The sequence below is a fragment of the Ictalurus furcatus genome, chromosome 18, assembly GCF_023375685.1.
Source record: "Ictalurus furcatus strain D&B chromosome 18, Billie_1.0, whole genome shotgun sequence".
Taxonomy (NCBI): Eukaryota; Metazoa; Chordata; class Actinopteri; order Siluriformes; family Ictaluridae; genus Ictalurus; species Ictalurus furcatus.
This window is the reverse complement of record NC_071272.1, coordinates 20,391,999-20,404,108: the sequence shown is the minus strand read 5'-3', so window position 1 is coordinate 20,404,108 and position 12,110 is coordinate 20,391,999. Positions and strand designations below refer to the sequence as shown.

Sequence of the window (12,110 nt, the reverse complement as noted above, 5' to 3'; positions counted from 1 at the left end):
ACTATGGACATCAGAACACTGTTATAGGGTGAAGAACAATATCTAATATTATATTTAACAGTCGGTGCTGATTTGTTTCAAGAGTCTTGAAAGTTTAGCAATGAAAAGTATCGTCTTGTTTATGTGTTGCGTTCAGGTCCTCACTGTGATAACAGACTTTTTGTTTGTGAGAATTTCTAGGAATGCCTAGAAAACATATTGCTGCACACATGGTGTTGGTAAAATGATATATTCTGATATGGGGCTTTTATTATTATTAAGCTAATTAAACTCAAATATAGTTCTTAATAATCCTTTGTTTTTTTTATTATTATTATTTATTTATTTATTTTAACCCATTTTTAAATGGGTGCCAATAATTCTGTTCCATTCCATGTTTATAAATCTGGTTTTGTTTGCTCTGTTTGGATCAGGTACCAGTTGTGATAGAATCTCTATGTGTCTCCCTGCCTACTTGGCTCTGCTGCTCTTTAGTAAAAGACCATATCATATATATATAATATATGTATAAACTTGGTAATAAACTTTCATTTTATATGAATATTGAACAATTTGTTCATATGTTGGTTGTACTTAAACCTGATTGCCATGAATACTGATCCTAATTATATTCCACATATTGACTTCCTAATAAAATCCTATTAAGCGGCACGAAAAACGTTTAAGTTAGTTGCTGTATGTATGTATTTTATTATTGGTGGACTTATTTCTATTCTTGCACTTTGTCTGCATGAATTACTGAACTACCTATTGACAAATAAAATAAAAGTATATTAATTTGACTTAGCATTTTGGTGTGCAAGTGCAGCCTCTGCCACTTGGGGGCAGGTCCTTCTTAAACATAGAAAATATTCTGTATTCAAGATTTTGGATTCTAGATTTCTACACTGTTAATATTGTAAAAACCTGGGCTGTCTGTAAAGTACTGTAACACTTACAGTAAAGTACTGTGATATTGTACCTACTATATATATAAAAAAAAAAGCATTATCCAATGCATTTGCTCTATGCAGGATACGACTGAGTTGAAGTTTAAGGGTCTTGCTCAAGGACCCAACCATGGAAGTTTTGGTGACGCTGCGATTTGAAATGCACAAGACTACTTAACCATTAAGAAGTGTGACTGCCACTATAAAAGCAGACCTTTTGGTAGTTTGGTGTTCTGGAGCAGTCAGGTGTCTCTGGAGTGTCTCTACATCATGCCAAGAAGAAAGGACATCAGTCATGACCTCAGAGAAGCAATTGCTACTGCTTATCAATCTAGGAAGGGTTATAAGGCCATCTCCAAACAAATTGAAATTCACTACTCTACGATGAGAAAGATCGTTTACTTCATGACAGTTGCAGATTTTCCCAGGAGCTGGCGTCCCAGCACATTCAGTCCAAGGTCAGCCATTTAATGCTCAGAGATATATATATATATTAAAAAAAAAACCCCAAGAGCTACATCATGTGACTTACAAAATGTCAAAATGTTTTCTTCAAGCTATTACTGCTGAAGGTGGTTCTACATGTTACTAAATTATAGGGCGTACTTATATTTTCACACCTGATTTCTGAATGTTGGTTTATTTTCTGTGTTAAAATAGGACTGGATATTGAAATCTGTTGTTTTTTTTTTGTCATCTGAAGTTATTTGTTTGCTTATAGAAGATGTTGAGGACCACACAACTGTCATTTATGCCCTGATAAATAAAAATGTAGAATTGAAGGAGGGTGTACTTTCTTTTTTCCATGACCGTACCAAAGAAAAGTGTACACCTGTTGATATGGTGACGTTTTCTGTGAGGTTAGGTTTATTTGCCATAGGAATGAGTCTCCAGTGTCAGTGGTTTGTGACAGTCTGAGGTAAAGCTGTACTTTTTAGTGTTCTCCCATGGGAAGGTCTTCAGGACAGAGGAGTTTAAGCTTTACAGTTGCTCACTAACTTCAGAGGAAGAAAAAGAGAGGTTGGTGACTGAATGGATGTTTATAGCTGCTATAACATAAGTGATAACAGATACTAATTTGTCTCACGGACGTTCCACAATATTAAACGTAACTATAAGCGTTGTTCTTTAATAAATTTAAAATCGTAACTGTTGGCAATTTGCTGTGGATTAAGAGGAATTCGATTGCGCTACATATCTGTGACTGTAATGCCACTACAATATCATTTGCACAGTTATCTATGCTGCATTCATAACTTCCTGAAAATCTTTGCACGTTCATTCATTCTAAAAAGCATTTTGGTAGAAAGATGTCACACAAAGAGGTAGAAAGGTGTTCTCTGGGAGTTGGTTGAACATCAGATTAATGCTGATTCTACAATGAAACCAAAACACACGTCTCAGTTCCCCGAATATACACACATTTCAGTAAAAGAAACAATGAATATGGGGAAGTTTCCACAACAGATAGCACCACATTACCCCTAGGTGACAAGAATTGTTTACGCTAACCCACAACTACTGCTAAAATCTTTCATTTTCTTTTAAAAGTGAGGGGTTTTTATTTTTTTTTTCACTTTTCATTTCACAAGTTCATTAAAAAAAATAGGCTGAAAATCTCATTGTAAGATGGGAGTTCAGATCAAATACATCGACAGGTAATTGTTCTCAATTAAATGATATAAAGTGCCATAAAATACAATTATTATATTCAAATACAGAAATACAGGCCATGCATTTGTTTGCTTGTTCTCTGCTATTACACGTGTGTAATTTTAGGTTGAAGTATGCCTCTAAGTATCTTTAATGAACACTTGGAAGATCTTGCTGTTGAGCTTGATTTTAGAAGTACTTCATCAAAATGACCACATTCTACTATAATGCTTGTTAGTTCCTCCATATTTCACCTTTAACCCCTTTATTTAGGGCAGTGGTGGCTTAGCATTTAAGGCTCTGGGTTACTGATCGGAAGGTCGGGGGTTCAAGAAGCCCCAGCACTGCCAAGCTGCCACTGTTAGGCCCTTGAGCAAGGCCCTTAACCCTCTCTGCTCCAGGGGGCGCTGTATCATGGCTGACCCTGTGCTCTGACCCCAGCTTCCTGACAGGCTGGGGTATGTGAAGAAAAGAATTTCACTGTGCTGTAATGTACATGTGACCAATAAAGACTCATTATCATTATTATTCCATATTCATTTTAAAATGGCCAGTTCTCAAACGTTTTTTTTTTTAATTTTTTTTTTATAGCAAGGGATCACTTTTAAATGTAGAAAATAAAATCAGTACAGATTTATTTTACAAACAAACTGTTCAAAATATTAGACACATTATATAATAAAGTGTTTTGTTCTTATTGTTATTATTATTTCTGAACTTTCCGCCCGTAGAACGCAGTTTGAATAATATTGTCATTAGATTCCAGTTTACATTGCTTATAGGAATAATAACTTTGATCATGGTGGGTAGTGGTTTCCATCACTGGAAGAAAATTCACATAAAATCCCAGAGCCCCTGGATACCTTTCACAGACACCTGGCAGTACCCATACCCAACTTTGAGAACCATGGTTTTAAAACATATTATTCAGTAACTACTATGAATCATTCAGTAACATCAGTGAAAGTATTTGTAAGAGTGAGGAATAAAGAATAAAGGAGAAAAAGTCTGAAGGGGTTCTGAGGTTCTTACAACGTTAGCTATACATATTTGAACACAAAATGTCAAATATTTCCACATGATTGAGTAGGATTTTGCTCTCAATTCCAGACACTACTTCTTTACACTACTCCTGTACTTACTCTTCTTCACTGAGTGCTTCCGGCTGATGTACAGCACAGGATCTCTTCCCCCTCCACCATGTGGGACAGAAAGGCCCCCACATTACAGCTTGCACCCACACAAAACCGCTTTTACCTGGAAAAAAAATCCGCTCACTTGGCTCCGTTCACTGGACAAGATCTTTTTTAGTGAGGTCAGTCAGCAGGCTGGTAACGGCCGAAAAATTTGGTATAAACCTGCGATAATAGCCAGCCAGCCCTAAGAACTGCCTCTCCTCATTTTTGTTCTTAGGTCTTGGGCAGGCTCCAATCACTGTTGTCGTATCGGGTTGGGGAAGCACCTACCCATGGCCCAAGTGGATGCCCAGATACCGAACTTCCACCCATCCAATTGCAGACTTATTTGTATTTGCCGTGAGTACCGCCCATCTCAAGGATGTTGTAAATGGTGCTGACATTCATTACTATAAATGATAATGCCGTCTAAATAAGCAGCAGCATATTCCCTGTGCAGGGCTCCAAACAAACCAAACAGAAGAGTGACAAATTGGTGTAACCCAAACAGAGTGGAAAAGGCCTTTTATTCAGGATATTGGAGTCAAGGGAATCTGTCAATGCTCCTTTGTGAAATCCAGTGGCAAATAAAGCAAGCCATGCCTAACCGATCAAGCATCGAGCATTGCCTACAGTAGAGTTCATTCCAAAGCACATTTTTTTGTGTTCAGGTAGCCGGTAGGGGTGGCTGCATGCCACCACAGCTGGAGGAGTCTCGATGTGGTGCTCTATAAGGTCTGTGTGACTGGGAAGATTATAAAAGGCTTGTAGCAACTTTTGGCCAAATTCCTGCCTCTCGCATGAAGGTGAAGCGCTGTCGTGTATGGCATCAAACAGTTGCTTGACAATAGCAGCAAATGCCAGCTGTCCTGAGTCGAAACAATGCCAATGGCCATATAAGGTCATTTTTTATTTCATGTTATCACACTGCTTCGTATTACATGGCCATTCAAATGTGTAAATGATAGCAGAAGGTACACTCGTGGCATCGGATATTTTATTTTATTCCATGGACATTCAAAAGAATGTAAGAGATAATGTAAAACGTGGGCAGAGTGAAACCAATTGAATATATATATATATATATATATATATATATATATATATATATACGTGATGCTAATAGTGTGTCTTTTTCAGTGTATTAAAGTTGATTCAGCAATTCTCCAGCTGTGGTCCTTGGAGATTTTTTGGCCGCTCGAACCATCCTGTTCGCAGTGCGTTGAGACGATATAGACACACGTCCAATTCCAGGTTGATTCATAACATTTCCAGTTGACTGGAACTTCTTAATTATTGCCCTGATGGTGGAAATGGGCATTTTCTATGCTTGTGCTATTTTCTTATAGACAACATTTTGTCGCACATCACAGCTATATTCTTGTGACTTTGTTATGAATGACTACTGGAATTTAGCCTATGTGTTATCTTCATATTTATACCCCTATGAAACAGGAAGTCATAGTTGAACAATTTCCTGTTCCTAGTCACCCAGGTGTACCAAAAAAAAAATCCGTGAGAGCAGAGTATTCTTGTGAATTTTTTTTTAAACAAAAGATCAAAAGGTTAAACAATAAAGACCATTTTTCACAGCCTTCTTTGCTCATATTTACCAATGGCGCCAATAGAGGCGGACACTGTTAGTGGAGGGAACTGTATATGAACCATCTAACTGGATGTTATAAGTGGTTTTCTGAGATGAGACCAAATACAAATTTCCAACACAGTAGTTGTTTGGTACACATACAATATATATTGTGATAGCAGCATATAACAGTTCTACTTGACATGATTTTCAGGTAGAATAGTTTTAGAGATAAAAAACATAAAAAACTGATTTTTATACTGGCTTTTTCAAATAATTCAGCCTATAATAAATTGGAAATAAGCAATAACTTTCAATGTTGCAATGGATATGTACTGTACATACAAAAATCAAATGGACTTTCCTAATATTCTACTTGCTACCTAGCATTTCCTCATGATGTCAGCGAACGTCTCTGATTCGCATGTTCTTGAATGTGCTTGTACCGTCAGTCCTCTGATTGATGTTACAGATAGCTGTCCTCTGTCTCTCGTGTATATCCATGGTAAGTACCACCCCTGTCTTCGGGACAGTGAATACCAAGGGTTTGCTGAAGCTTCTGTTCCTGCTGACGTAACTCCATGGAGTCGACCAAGTCATAGACATTCGACAAGGACCACATTGCTGTTGGAAACCATGCTTTGACCTCTCCGTCCTTCCCCACCACCAGCATGCTGAAGTAGTCCGTGGTGATCTTCAGCTGGTCTCTCAGATTCCTCACAACTTCTGGTGACAGTAGCTCTTTTTCAGTCTGACTTTTGCCTGCAGGATGGGAGACAGGCTGGTGATTTTTTATTTATTTTTTTTTCCCCCAATCATTCAATCACATTCAATTATAGCACTGGTAAATGTATTTATGAAACCTACCATTCAGTGGAAATAGCTCAACAGTCCCTGAAGCCTCTTGCCCTTTGCCTACAAGTTTCAGCAAAGCAAAGTGACGGATCCCTGCAGAGTAAGAATACGGAAGGGTTTGGGTCCTTTTCCATAGTTTGGGTTTGGGTCCTTTTCCATAGTCTCAAATTGGAGAATCCAGGCGAAACTCACATCGACCCATTTTGTTTTCCCAAAATCTCAATCTGATTACACTGTAAAAATGGCTGTAAATTTACAAGATTTTACACTTTGTAAACATATTTTAAGTGATTTGGCAGTTGGAGCAGTGGAGCAGGTTTACAGTAAAATAACAGTAAAAATTTGAATGACGCCTGGTATTGAGCTTAACGAACTGATGAGAACCTCCAGCCCAAGGCTATGTGTCCAAGAATTACCCCCCCCGTAATTCTAACACTGATTCCTACCCATGTTACACTCCTGTCCATTAAGAGCTTGAATCTGCTGATGAAAGGAATAGTCATCCTCAGAGGGAGCAGAGATGATCAGAAGTCTTCTATTGGACATAAACCTGAAATGCACGTGAGATACAAAATACACACAAGGATGTGAACCGTCTCAGATCTGAAGATAACTCTTGACATATGCTATTCATATTAAACCATCAGTTCCTGTTTGTCTACCTGAGCAAAGAGTTCTCTGCCTGATTATTAGCCTCAGATGGAGAACAGGCTGAGGGAGTATCCTTCTCCTCTGCTTTCTCCAACCAACGAGACTGGAAGGTGTCGATGTAATTTATAATAGCGGATGGGTCTGTTGGTGAATCGAACACCATTCCAAGCTGAAATCACAAAAGCACCATCTCATACCTCTGGAAACACAAGTCCTGATGAAGATAAATAATAGAAATTCCCCTTACATTAGGTCTCAGGTCATAGTCCGTCACCGTCATGCAGAATTCCTTAGATACAAGTCCGTACTCTTTGCGGATTTGACTGATCAGGTCAGGATTTTTGATGTTGTCTGGCAGCAAGGCGAGTCGAGGATCTCCATCTGTTAAAAAGTTACACATCTGTGTTTGAAAATGTATCATTTCTGATATTCAGTGCTAAGGATGGGCATTGTCCTTGCCTCACACAAGTCTGTGCCCTTTCTCAATGCTTGCAAAATCCTGAAATCCTGAAGGGACTGATTAATATAAACCTGTGATTTGCAGCTATATTACAGTCAGAGCTATCGCTGATCAGAATCTTCATGAGTCATTATTGACCACTTATACATTACAGCACAGTGAAATTCATTTCTTTGTTGGGGTCAGAGCACAGGGTCAGCCATGATACAGCACCCCTGGAGCAGAGAAGGTTAAGGGCCTTGGGCTTGAACCCCCGACCTTCCAATCAGTAACCCAGATTGTAACCTTGACCGCTAAGCCACCACTGCCACTTATTCAACAACACTGTGGTATTAATACAATAAAATAATTTAGCTAAGTTAACATTAGCTAAGTTAGTGAATTACCTAACCACAGCAATGTGCTACATTCGCCCCTTGAGGAAGTTCAAAAAGAATGTCACATTGTGACATGTCACATTGTGACATGTCACATTATTTGGGTTGTGACATGGACGTTCAGTGCGTGCGGCTACAAAGAATAGAAATGAAGTAGACCGCTGCTACCTTGTTGATAGTGTTGCAGTCGCAGGTTGGGGCTTTGCTCTGAGCCCAGGATGGACAGCACTGTAATTTTCCGTAAAGCCAAGTCACAACTGTGCAGCTCATTATCATCTCTCTGTTGGAGATACTGACTCGAGACCTCACTGGGGGAAGAAATGACCTGTGTGGAAGTTATAGATGATAAGAATATTAGTGTATTGCACATAAGAGTGGTCCACAGTCACATTTTAACGGACAGCCACATGTGCATGTGGCGAAGCAATGAAATATTACCAAATTAGCTAGCTACCCGCGTAAAGATTTCGTTGTGGATTATCCGTTATTGAACAAATCCATAGATTTCATATGTGATTATATATGAAAGTGCATTTTAAAACGTTATGCCCTGAAATTGTACACATGTCAAAAGGAAAAATGAAACCACATGCCCTACAAGTCAAACATCGATATATGAAAGTAAAATACGCATATTTGTGTGTGTGTGGGTGGGGGGGGGGGCACGAACTCATCTGAAAATAAAAACACATGCACTACAGTACATGTGAAACATTAACGTGTGGGAAAAAAATGATTCGTGTGAAAATAATGCATCTGAAAATGAAAAAAACAAAAAAACAACCCCGACCATTTACACTTGAAGGTAAATTAATAAGGTGAAAAATATCACATCTCAAAATAACGCACTACACGTGAACAAATCAACATATAAATCATACGAAACCCGTGAAAAAAATCACATTCTGAACATAATTCACAAAAAAAAAAAATCTGAAACACAATATGTAAAGTGTCTAAAAACTGATTGTGTAAATGTCATGTGTTTGATTCATGTGTTTAAACACATTAAAAGGGATTTTTCCCTCTTCGAGTACTCTTCAATCCAAATGTTTATCAAAATTCTGCACTGGGAGGAATTCATGCTGTAGAGAGATGAAGGACACCGCTGATAGATGTGCTTAGAGGCCGTTCGGACAGCGGTGTGTTCAACTTTATCAGCATCCGAGTCCATGACTTTGCGACCAAATTCAAATGTCGCAAACATCCAAAAAGTATCGTAGGTTAACAAATGTTACCACTGCGTCAGTTTTGTTGGTTTATTACTGCATGGCTGGAGCTACAGTATATTCTAGTTATTTTTTTTTGGGTGGGGGGGGGGGGGGGTTGCCCATGTGGATCAGTTCAGAAGTATGACTTGTTCAGACTAGTTGTTAAAAACAAAACATGAAAACTATTCGAGCAGTAAATCAGAATGAACGAAAGCCTACGAACAGATGCGATAGCTATGCTTTTAAACAAGCGCACACAGCGATGAACTTACAAGAAGTCTTCTCTGGCCCTTGAGCTTTTCCATAAACTCTTTGAGAGCTGTTTTTTCTTTACCGTCCGCCTCTCGTTGTGACTTCTTCCCTCCTCTTTTCCCCTTTTTCTTATTCTTCTCCTTATCCTTCTTTCCTTTGCCTTTCTGTTTGGACGAGTCGTCCGTTTGCGCTCCTTTAACCCCTGTGATCGAACTCGTTCGCCCATTCCCTTTATCGTCATATTTGTTCTCCACTTTCGCTGCTGTTTTCTCTCCTGCATCTTCAGTGCTTTCTGTTCGACTGTCAAGCTTGAGCTTCAAAACTTTATTCGCCCCAGGTTTGGGAGTGGAGATCGTCTTGCCACCGCCCGGACTCACCAGGGTTTTACGGATGACGAATCTGGATCGTCCGCTGAGAATATCCTGAATCTTGCTTCTGATGGCTGCCTTTCGGTCCAGAGTTTGTCGCTGTGGAGGAAAGATGGACGTAACGTTTCTCTGTTTCTGAGTGCTGAGTCTCTTCTTACCACCGTTCTGTTTCACTACTAACCTCTTCTTGGTGATCTTGCATCTCTGAAGTGACCCTTTCCTTGCAACTCTCTCCAGCTTGCGTGCAGGGAGGTTATCGATAACCTCCAAAACAGCCTCCACACGGACTGGGTAAGGAAACCTCTCACCAACCTTCAGGTTCTTCTTCAGGATCAACATGGAGAAGGTCTGGTGTTCTAGCTCCAGGTAATGAAGCAGTTTTGTCACCATGTCTGAATCCAGTGCTTGCTCGGTGGCCTGTCCCTCCATGGTTGTGTGCTGGATTTTGCCTTCCATCATTGCATTCTGAATAATGGTGACAATGAGGGTGTCTCTCTCTGCTAATCGACACTTCAGCCCTTCAGATTCCTGGATCTGTTTCTCCATCATGAGTAAGTAGTTATCACTGTATGATGGGGCGGTGATCACCCATAAACGCTTTTTCCCTGCAAAGTCGGCCAAGAAGTCAGTCTCCGAAGATCCTCCGGGTTCTCGTACTCCAGCTTCCTCTGCTCCAGCATGTTCCCGGGGGCCCACAAGTTCATCCCTTGTCTTTGAGCGCTGTCTGTTCTTGCCTGTTCGTGCTGACAACGCTGTGCTGCAGCTTGACAAGACAAGCCCCACCAACACTATCCCCACACGATGCATTTCTCAGAAGTGCAATCACACTGTCACTCAAAACATGGCTTCGCTCTGCAGCTGGAGCCGAGGAGGCAGGGCAGAAAAATGATGCCTCTGCTTCGCATTAAGACTCTCTTGGAATTTCAAAGCCGTGTGGCATGTGCAGAAAGTGCTCAGTGTGTGTGTGGGGTAATGGGCTTGTGTGTGTGCGAAACCCGATGCTCATGCATTTGTACCCAGAACCAAGCGTATGTAAACTTTTGAACTGGTTCTTTTGCGCAAATTTATTTTATTATTGTGGTTTGTGGACTATATGTAAAAATCTGTCATGTGAAATAGCTTTAAATAAGAATCTAAATTTTAATGATGGTAAATGGTCTGCACTTATATAGTGCTTTTTTAACTTTAGAGGTTCTACAAAGCGCTTTACACTGTGTCTCATTCACCCATTCACACACACACCAATAGTAGCAGAGCTGCCGTACAAGGCGCTAACTTGCCATCGGGAGCAACTCGGGGTTCAGTGTCGTGCCCAAGGACACTTCGGCATGTGGAGTCACGTGGGCCAGGAATCGAACCGCCAACCCTACGATTAGTGGACAACCCGCTGTACCACCTGATCCACAGTAGCCCCCTCTAATGATCCCTCTTACTTAAAAAAATATTATTAACATTTTGTAGATTCTGCAAGTGGTATGTAAATTTTATGAGCACAACAGTATATATAGTGTATGATATGACAGAGAGAATATGTCTAGATAACAAGACTTGGCAACAACTGGTATAGTAACATAAGTGTGTATACTTTGCAGTTGGGTGAGTGCACTGAGAGTCCTTATATAGGTAAGAATTGGAGTCTTTGACGGCCATGTTTGTAGGCCACGTGGTGTTATGGGTAGTGTAGTTGGATGGCCAATTCTGACATGGACACAACACCATTATGGAACTGTATTATAGTTCCATCCATCCATCTTCTATACCGCTTTATCCTTTTCAGGGTGGAGCCTATCCCAGGGAGCATCGGGCACAATATTGGACGTTATCAACAACTCTCAACCTTATTTAAACAAATGTGATTAAAAAAAAAAGAGAGTCAAATAAAATCATAAATGAACAAGACCACACCACAGTTATATGTATATATACATATAGTATATGTGCGGCATATGCAATTTGTAATATATTTTTAAAAGTTGCATAGTCACTCCGGTTTCCTCCCCCAGTCCAAAGACATGCACGGTAGGCTGATTGGCGTGTCTAAAGTGTCCGTAGTGTATGAATGGGTGTGTGAATGTGTGCCCTGCGATGGACTGGCACCCTGTCCAGGGTGTACCCCGCCTTGTGCCCGATGCTCCCTGGGATAGGCTCCTGGTTCCCCGTGACCCTGAAAAGGAGTAAGCGGTTGAAGATGGATGGATGGATGGATGGATGGATGGAAGTTGCATAGTCATCATACCCATCCATCCAGCCATCCATCTTCTTATCCTTTTTTTTCAGGGTCACGGGGAAACCTGGAGCCTATCCCAGGGAGCATGGCGCACAAGGCGGGGTACACCCTGGACAGGGTGCCAATCCATCACAGGGCTAGTCATCATACCATCCATACATAATAAATAGTGGCCATCACGTTATAATTAGTACTCTTATCAAATATTTCAAACATCCATCCATTTTCTGTACCGCTTATCCTACACAGGGTCGCGGGGAGCCTGGAGCCTAACCCAAGGAGCTCGAGGCACAAGGCAGAAGACACCCTGGACGGGTGCCGACCCATTGCAGGGCACACACACACCCACACACACATTCAAATATTC

General features: G+C 40.4%; 1 protein-coding gene across 1 annotated transcript; it reads right to left on the bottom strand.

Moving 5' to 3' along the window:
* Nucleotides 1-5,269: 5,269 nt before the first annotated feature.
* On the bottom strand, nucleotides 5,270-11,493 carry ccdc80l2 (coiled-coil domain containing 80 like 2). The gene is made up of 7 exons (XM_053649564.1): nucleotides 9,169-11,493; nucleotides 7,854-8,010; nucleotides 7,096-7,229; nucleotides 6,860-7,017; nucleotides 6,644-6,747; nucleotides 6,210-6,290; nucleotides 5,270-6,104 (listed from the first exon to the last, which is right to left on the bottom strand). Exons 1-7 carry the CDS (start codon nucleotides 10,321-10,323, stop codon nucleotides 5,809-5,811), a joined length of 2,085 nt encoding a protein of 694 aa, XP_053505539.1. The 5' UTR covers nucleotides 10,324-11,493; the 3' UTR covers nucleotides 5,270-5,808.
* Between the last annotated feature and the right edge of the window lie 617 nt (nucleotides 11,494-12,110).